The following is a 9,124-nucleotide window of genomic DNA, read 5'->3' as shown; positions in this document are numbered from 1 at the left end:
GCCGAAAGGCCCACCCGTGACTAGTTCCCGGCGTTAGTCCGAGAGGGTCACGACAGAATTGTCCGTCCGGTGGGTGACGTGCCGCGATTCGAGTTACGTGGCCGCTCGCACGCCGGCGGGCGCGAATTCGCAACTATATATATATATATATATATATATATATATATATATATATATATATATATATATATATATATATATATATATATATATATATATATATATATATATATATATATATATATATATATCGGGGCGTATTATGTGATACCGGTTGTCTGTCCGTCTGTCTGTCTCTCTGTCCGTCCGTTCCTGTCCGCACTCTAACTCCCAAAGTTTTCAACTTTCACGTTTCATATCTGGTACATAGGTACAGACTGTCGAGACTGTGTCATGACATACGTTCGTCATCTAAAGTGGTTGCCATGGCAACCAGGATGCTGTTTTCCATCCGTTCCTGTCTGCACTCTAACTCCCAAAGTTTTCAACTTTCACGTTTCATATTTGGTACAGACTGTGGAGACGGTGTCATGACATAGGTTCGTCATCTAAAGTGGTTGCCATGGCAACCAGGATGCTGTTTTCCATCAGTTCCTGTCCGCACTCTAACTCCCAAAGTTTTCAACTTCCACGTTTCATATTTGGTGCATAGGTACAGACTGTGGAGACGGTGTGTCATGACATACGTTCGTCATCTAAAGTGGTTGCCATGGCAACCAGGATGCTGTTTTCCATGTTGTAGCACAATTCTGTATATACCTTCTTGTTAGGGCATATATTGTGCTCACTTGCGCTCTTGTTACTGATTACAATATACAAATACATATATTGCTTTATAAAAAATATTATTAGACTCGTCTTTTAAAAACGATAAATGTATAAACAGGCGAGCATTGGGTGGCTTTGACACCAACTCTGGTTAAATCTTGCCCTCCCCTATCCATGCCCCCTTATCCCTGCCCCCCTTTCCTGGGTCTTTCCGATGCCGCAAAGCACACTCTGCCTTTTCTGACAGGTCACATTTGGATGTCCCTCCATTGTCCGCTGTTAACCTCCGCCATCGAAGATCGGAGGTTACTGTTTTCACCCCTTTCTGTTTGTTTGTTACTTATGAAATCTTTGATTTCGTAAGTATATTGATGACTTCCGTTTGTTTGTTTGTTTGTTTGTAGGCACGATAACTCGAGAACGGAAGGAGCTACCAATGTCAAATTACACCACGTGATTCAGGAGGGTGATGGCTAGTGCTGATTAGATTTTGGTCAAAGGTCAAGGTCACAGTGAGGTCAAACATCCAAAAAATAACTCGAGAACGGAAGAAGCTACCAATGTCAAATTACACCACGTGATTCAGGAGGATGGTGGAAAACGCTCATTAGATTTTGGTCAAAATCGGTCAAAGGCCAAGGTCACAGTGAGGTCAAACATCCAAAACATTCGATTTTTGATGGTTTGGTACAGAATTATCGTAGAAACTTCTGGTTTGCGTCGCTACCTTCTCTCGAGACAGCTTTTATTAGACAAGGTCAGAGGTCAAGTTGATGATTTCGTAAGTACCACTCTATGACTGCTTGTTTGTTTGTTTGTGAACAGTATTACGAAAAAACTCCTTGACGGATTTCAACGAAACTTGGTGGGGGGATTAGGTATGGTCCAAGGATCATGCATTAGATTTTGGACTTGGTCTAAAATCCAATATGGCCGCTATGGCGGCCATTTTGAAAAGTATTTGAAATTTTTTTTTTTTGCATTTCTACATGTTTTAAGTGATTTCCACTCCCCCCCCCAAAAAAAAATTGTTGGAGAAAAAAAATTTATGCAACTTTTTTTTCAACAAAATTTCGATTTTTTTTTTTTTTTTTTTTTTTTGCATTTGTACATGTTATAAGTGATTTCCAACAAAAAAACATACCATAATTATAATTGCGGCTGATTTTGGAACTTCAGGTGGATATACCAAGTAAGATCAATTTCTGTCTCAAGAAATGTAGTTATGACGAATGAATCGAGTATGTAAAAGGGAAAGTTGCAAACTATAACTCTGTGAGCACTGTTGATGTCAAATTGAATGAATAGGATATCAGGTTCACTTGAGTGACCTTGCAGTATTGGCGGCGGAGGTTTTGCATTCTACCGAGTGCTCCCCCTCTAGTTAACCTCTGCCATCGAAGATGGACGGAGGTTACTATTTTCACCCCTGTCTGTTTGTTTGTTTGTGAACAGTATGACGGAAAAACTCCTTGACGGATTTCGACGAAACTTGGTGGGGGATTAGGTATGGTCCAAGGATCATGCCATTAGATTATGGACTTGGTCCAAAGTCCAATATGGCTGCTATGGTGGCCATTTTGAAAAAATATTTGAATTTTTGTTTTTGCATTTCTACATGTTTTAAGTGACTTCCAACCCCCCCCTCCCCCCAAAAAAATTTTTGCAACTTTTTGTTTCAACGAAAATTTCGATTTTTTTTTTTGCATTTCTACATGTTAAAAGTGATTTACAACAAAAAACATGCCAAAATTATAATTGCGGCTGATTTTGGAACTTCAGGTAGATATACCCACGCAAAATCAATTCCTGTCTCAAGGAATCTAGTTATGACGAATGAATTGAGTATGTGTAAGTTAAAAGTAAAAGGGAAAGTTGCAAACTATAACTCTGAGCACTGTTGATGTCAAATTGAATGAATAGGATATCAGGTTCACTTGAGTGACCTCGCAGTATTGGCGGCGGAGGTTTTGCACTCTACCGAGTGCTCCCACTCTAGTTAACCTCTGTCATCGAAGATAGACGGAGGTTACTGTTTTCACCCGTCTGTTTGTGAACAGTATTACGGAAAAAACTCCCAGACGGATTTTGACGAAACTTGGTGGGGGGATTAGGTATGGTCCAAGGATCATGCCATTGGATTTTGGACTTTGTCCAAAGTCTAATATGGCCGTTATGGCCATTTTGAAAAAAATATTTGAATTTGTTTTTTGCATTTCGACATGTTAAGTGATTTCCAATCCAAAAAAAAAGTTAGAGAAAATAACAACTTAGAAAATTTTGCAACTTTTTTTCAAAAAAAAAAATCGATTTTATTTGAAAAAATATGAAATTTTTTTATTTTTGCATTTCTACATGTTTTAAGTGATTTCCAACCCCCCCCCCCCAAAAAAAATATTTTGCAACTTTTTTTTCCAAAAAATTTCGATTTTTTTTTTTTTTTTTTTTTTTTTTTTATAATTTTTTTGGCATTTCTACATGCGCGTCGATCTAGTTTAGTTTATTCAATAGTGGTTCAGTCGAGTCTGATCCGTTTTGACCGACAATGAATAGGATATCAGGTTCACTTAAGTGACCCAGCAGTATTGGCAGCGGAGGTTTTGCACTCTACCGAGTGCTCCCCCTCTAGTTGCCTTCTGTACCAGCCAGTCTCCTACTTCTGTTGTTTCATTGAGCCTTGATATTTGGGAATTTATTTATTGTTAAAAACATTATTAATTTGACCAGTGAGATAAAAATACATTTGTTTGGTTTCTAAAAATTGCCAAAGTTCTTCAAGCTGCCTTCTTCCTCATTACAAACTCACAGGTTCACTTAATATGATGTTAATTTCATTGATCTGACATTTTTTTGTCTCGGAACATAATCAAGTTTGCTACATCATTATACAACAATGGATCTTCGTGAAATTGAGCAAAGTCACCAGGACAATATATGTACATGTGTGTGGTGAAGGTGTGCTTTCGTATTCAACATGAGTCAAATAGGCACCTAGTCTTACAGGTGGATGCACATTTCTTGAAGATTACCCCAGGTCATGAATGCTGATGGATGCAACCAGTGCAGAAACTGTTCCCTGAGTCAAGGCATTAATCATGGAGAATCACCACACTATTCATAGAACTTGGAATTTCTCCATGCAGCATTGCTGAGACCATGGATATCCATCCATCCATCGGGACCATACTCTGTGCAGTGCATTGGTGCTGCCTAAGCAGTCTCCTTGGCTATTGGGTACAATCCTGGATGGGTCACCACTCCGACACAGTATACCAGCAAGCTGGAACTCATTTTGCTGACCTTGGAAGGATGACAGGCAGAGTCAACCCCACCTGGTGTTAATTCAACAGCAGAGCAGGATTTGAACTCAGGATCCGAGGATGCCAAGTCCATCATCCTACCCATTAAACCAACACCAGGCATACCATGGCTATGCCCCAAATCTACAAATTGCAGTCACATGATGTTTCCTTCCACATGAGAGGACACCAACACCATTCAATGACAAGACAGTGCTGAATGAAAAAGCATTCAAATTGAGGAAATCCGACACCTGAGACTCGCCTACAGGTCAGTTATGCTTAATGGCGATAACTTCAGTTTTGGAAATGCATCTTTCCAACTGCAACCATTTTTTTTGATGCACAGCCAAGGCTGCCTTCATAGAACAAGCTTCTCAGACTATTTTAAAGCAGATCCAGCTGACTATCACTCAGATAGTCAACGATGATGAAACGTGACTTCACACTACGATCATGGAACCAAATTTGAATCTGCCATGGAAGCATGGGGATTACCGACACCCAGGAAGTTTCACACCTAAACCCTCAACATACAAGAACATCGATTCAATTTAATGGAACGCGAAGAATCCTTTCAACAATAAGCCTCAATCTACCATAGGAGAGAAAATATGACTTGTGATGGGCCATCAATGACAAAGGCAAAGGTATGTTGATGAAACGTGTGCTCCTCCATCACATCAGACCTCTAATGATGATTTTGACAATTACTTAACAGCTGCTGGCTGACATTTTGCCACAAATAATGAATGAGCTGAAGCAACCTTCAGCTGACGGGATAATTTTCGTTTTGAAAGAAAAAGGAAGTAATTTGAAGTCATGGGCCACAATACTGAAGAATAACAGTGTTGGATGATTGTATCTCATTCTATGTGATATGTTCTCCATTCATCTTTATTCCCTGGAACAGAAACAAAAACAAAAAGATGGGATCTCACTTCGGCCAAAGAAAGCAGATGTAGCTGCAGCTTTCAATGAAAGTGACGTAAGTCCCCCTCCTCCCCCAAAACACACCATCGCCCCACCCCCATCCCCCCACCCCCATCCCCCCACACACACCCATCCCGTCACACAAAATTTAACGGAGCTTTTACTAACTCCCACTCCCTCCTTGCAACGATACCTCTGTTGTGAACATTTTGACAGAGTGAACCCGAGGAGATGCCTCCAGAAGCAAAAATGAGAATGAAAAACATTGGAAGGTAAATTATACTGAGTTGCACGACCTTCAATTAAATTGCTGTTTAACCAATTGGAGCATTTTCATCATGACAGGAAAGCAAGGTCTAGTTTTTGCTGTCATTGCCCTTCAGAGCATGAAATGTATATTTTTTGTAATGCTATGCCAAAAGGCCTCACCTTTGCTGTGATGCAGGGACAGGTTAATGCTCAGTCAGCAGCACTTAGCTTCAAAGTGGTAAAGCACACTGTTCACAGGCTTTGTTAAAATGTTATCGACTAACATTCCATGTAATAGTTGCTGTTGATATATTACCAGTTATTTAACCTTTCACTTTCCACAACCCCCCAGGGATACACCGACCTCAGCCGGCCCCAATTCTTTCAACAAAAGCAAGCATGGCTTCTCAGACAACCAGCGGCAGTGGGAAAGGAAGATGAAGGGCAAAGGAGAAGAGATAAAACCAGAAGGAAATTAGTATTTCCTTTTCCATTGGGTACAGATCGAGAACCTGTGTCCGTGAGGAGGACTAAGGGTAATTGGGGGGAAAGGGTCATTACAAATAAACCATTCCTGGTTTAAGAAAAATTTTTTTAATATCTAGACACTTTTAGGAAATGCTTTGCCCAGTACGGGTAACTGTGGGTTTGAATGACGTTTGCACGGGCGTTGCAGTGTGAATGTGGTAGTGGTCGTCTCGGTGTGGTTAAATTCAGGGTGTTTTGTTCGCCCGAAACGCTGCGAGCCACACACTGAGAAATAAACAATCCATGTGGCCATCAGACTGATTTTATTTTGCTAAAACGTTTTTCTTATGGGGGGGAGGGAGGGGAGCAGAGGAGGTAAATGTCATACTGGTTTAAGATTGTGGAGTCAAGAAAAAAAAAATAACAAAAAGGAAAGGATGGTCGTCCATTGCAGACGAGGCTTTGAGGAGGTGTTTGGGTCAGGTTGGCTGTAACTCCTTCAGGAAACATCTGGGTGAAGAGGAAGAACCACATTTGGGCATCATTTGGTTTAACAGAGTATGGAGGGTGAGATGTGAAAGGTATGGCCAAAGTTCTTGATATACTCACAGGTTGGGGCTTTTTCTCCAAAGCAACACAGGATCTGGTCATGACTGAATTTCACAAACGTGTCATATTGCTCTGGTGGGTTGAGGCAGAAAGGGTGTGTGAAGACAAAGTCAAATTGAGAAAGTTCAGCTGGAGGTTTGAGAATACTCACCGTTTAGCTTTTCCGTGAGCAACCGATTGTACTCTTCCCTCAGCCCTTCTTCTCGCTCCTTCAGCGCTCTCTCACAGATCATCGCCACCTGGCGGGCCGTGAGGAGTCCAGTCTCACGCGTGGAACTCAGACCATCTCGACCTGCAAAGGGTACCCAGCAGTTTAATCCCAACGTCCCGCATCGCCAAAATAACAGTATACAGAAGCAAAAATAATACCAACCTTACCAGAACAAAACACCAAGAGGACTTTCTCTTGACAAATAAAAACCACTACGTGTAACTGCATACATAATGTAATATGTAGACAGCTCCTCATGCTGGTGATCTTTACCCAAAAGGAACAAGGCTGTTTCATACAGGATGATGGTTCCCTTTGTACAATGGTATTACAAAGTACATATCAGGAAATTTTCCTCCATAAAAAATAACTAGAAAGCATCTCAAATTGCAAAGCCTGTCCACTTCCACTTTACTTCAACTAAACTTGACGAAAATAGCTTTAACATGAAGGGTACTCGGTGGAGTGCATGCCTCTGAGGATCTGGATTCGTATCTTCACCAAAATCGAAACAATTCGTCCTTGACACACACACACACACACACACACACACACACACACACACACACACACACACACACACACACACACACACACACACACACACACACACACACACACACACACACACACACACACAACCTGTCCACCAAGTTTCGTCCAAACCTGTCCACAACTTTGTGAGATATCGTGCAATAGATCGTTTTTGGCCCTATCTCTTAATGGTGAAGAATCGCTTGGAAAATTCTTGTCTCCAGATCCGTAACAGATCTTCACCAAAATTGAATCAATTAGTCCTTGTTACCCACCCAACCTGTCTCCAAAATTTAGTCCGAATCCATCCACAACTTGAGATATCCTGCACACAAACACAGGGTGAAAACATAACTTCCGTCCACCTTTGCTGGGTGGAGGTAACACGAGAGTTCATCAAAAAACCTTACCCCACACAGTCTTGAAAACAAGGGACATGGGCAGAATCTGCAAGTGGAAGATTCGATTGGTAGTGATGAGGTAAAATGCTGAAATATTTTGTCCAAGTACTGCTAAATGGAAGGTTTATGAAAGTGCTAAAAAGGTGATTCATGTTCTGCAGTGCTCAAGCTCATAATACAATTTAAATAAATAAAATCAGGATTTCAAAGGTTGAAGGAAAAACAATTCAATGTTTATGGCTGTTGATGCAGCATCTATTATCTCTATTATAATACCAAGCTTGCACACTAAAAACTCGGCTCGCAGTCACACGATCCTTCTGAAATTGCTGTGGCACTTAGCGGACATGCCGCCAATGTTTGGGAAGTCTTGGCGTTCCATAGTACCACTTGCATTTTGTACAATGCATATTTTTGTCATTCCCCGTGTACCGTCTGTCGTCTACCAGCTATGTTGTACTGCTATCCCGTGCATGTGCACGGGTATCGCTAGTACCACTTTATTTAACACGTTACATTAGTTATTTGTGCCGTTGTTTGTGTCCTTTCTAACGTCCTTAAAAACAAGAAGCTTCCTGTTTGGAATGATTTTAAATTTTGTTTGACTGCCAGATAGACAGATCATAGAAAATCATCTCACTCCTACCTGCGCAGGTGCGATCGGGACAAATTCATACACAAAGTACTATTAAACTACAAGTTCCTTTTCCGATTACTGTTCAAAATATTACATTCAACGGATGGGCTAATAAGGCCAACTTGTACTTGGTGACTGCCCTTTTGACTCAATTATCAATTTGGCTTCTCCGTACTCATAAGAGAGGTGGTTGAACATTTCAGGACAAAGTTCAAATGCTAAAAGAGTTATGGGCTGGAGACACAGACACAATTGTAAACCCCTTCTCGCACTGCAGTGGACGGACTAATGAACAATTTAAACGAGAGCGAGAACTGCTTTTCAATCCATGTTACCCTAACGGTCAAAATGAATGTTCTTATCCCTTTATTTGGGCAGTGTATAATGGCACGTTCAGTGCCGAAAATAATAAAGATAACCCGATGTACATACATGAAGCAAACACATGCGTACGCTTATGTGCATTATAATACATTGTGGTTATAGATCTGGGATCATTCCAATTGCATTGGGCCATCTGTGCAACTCCACCAAAAAGATTTATGGACCAAAAAATACCCTGGCCTGAGGCCTGCTGATCTTTGCTGTTTCTTGGAATGGCTGCACCGTCAATGATGTAACCCAGCAGCCTTGTGATTCACACGATAGAGAGAAACCCCCACTACAGCCATGGCTTCATTGGACACCCAGAGGAAAGGAAAGGTCTAAGAAGGCTGGGAAGTAATGAAAGGAACTGTGAGCAGGAGAAAATCAACAAAAAAAACACCCCCATCTTGGCAGGAAAATGGCAGTCACCTCATGAGTATGCTCAAGGCTCGAGACGAGAACTCGCATGTCGTTTGGAGGTCAAGCCAGGAAGCTTTCCAGCACTCCTTGGACAACCTTTCCAGCACTCCTTGGACAACCTTTCCAGCACTCCTTGGACAACCTTTCCATGCCCGACTGCAAACTCCTTTGAGGGTTTGACACTGACTAACTGTCCAACTTCAACCTCAAACAGACCATCAACCAAGTC

The 9,124-nt window shown here is 41.3% G+C and overlaps 2 protein-coding genes across 6 annotated transcripts in view; one reads left to right on the top strand and one right to left on the bottom strand.

Moving 5' to 3' along the window:
* Positions 1 to 6,032, top strand: part of PCNP (PEST proteolytic signal containing nuclear protein) — a 24,796-nt gene extending 18,764 nt beyond the window's left edge. For all 4 annotated transcript variants that reach the window (XM_085864207.1, XM_085864205.1, XM_085864206.1 and 1 more), the window contains exons 3-5: positions 4,981 to 5,055; positions 5,217 to 5,272; positions 5,602 to 6,032. In XM_085864207.1, the coding sequence (XP_085720333.1) occupies positions 4,981 to 5,055; positions 5,217 to 5,272; positions 5,602 to 5,728 (258 nt within the window). In that variant the 3' untranslated portion in view covers positions 5,729 to 6,032. The remainder of the gene's footprint in view (positions 1 to 4,980; positions 5,056 to 5,216; positions 5,273 to 5,601) is intronic.
* Positions 6,024 to 9,124, bottom strand: part of LOC147008763 (akirin-2-like) — a 24,608-nt gene continuing 21,507 nt past the window's right edge. For both annotated transcript variants that reach the window (XM_085864209.1, XM_085864208.1), the window contains 3 exons: positions 6,478 to 6,618; positions 6,327 to 6,398; positions 6,024 to 6,227 (listed from right to left, as the gene is read on the bottom strand). In XM_085864209.1, the coding sequence (XP_085720335.1) occupies positions 6,217 to 6,227; positions 6,327 to 6,398; positions 6,478 to 6,618 (224 nt within the window). In that variant the 3' untranslated portion in view covers positions 6,024 to 6,216. The remainder of the gene's footprint in view (positions 6,228 to 6,326; positions 6,399 to 6,477; positions 6,619 to 9,124) is intronic.

This window comes from Eptatretus burgeri, chromosome 18 (genome assembly GCF_056783735.1).
Source record: "Eptatretus burgeri isolate ZD-2024b chromosome 18, Ebu_testis_v1, whole genome shotgun sequence".
NCBI classification, from domain to species: Eukaryota; Metazoa; Chordata; class Myxini; order Myxiniformes; family Myxinidae; genus Eptatretus; species Eptatretus burgeri.
Note: the sequence above shows the minus strand (reverse complement) of the source record. Positions and strands in the feature narration are given on the sequence as shown.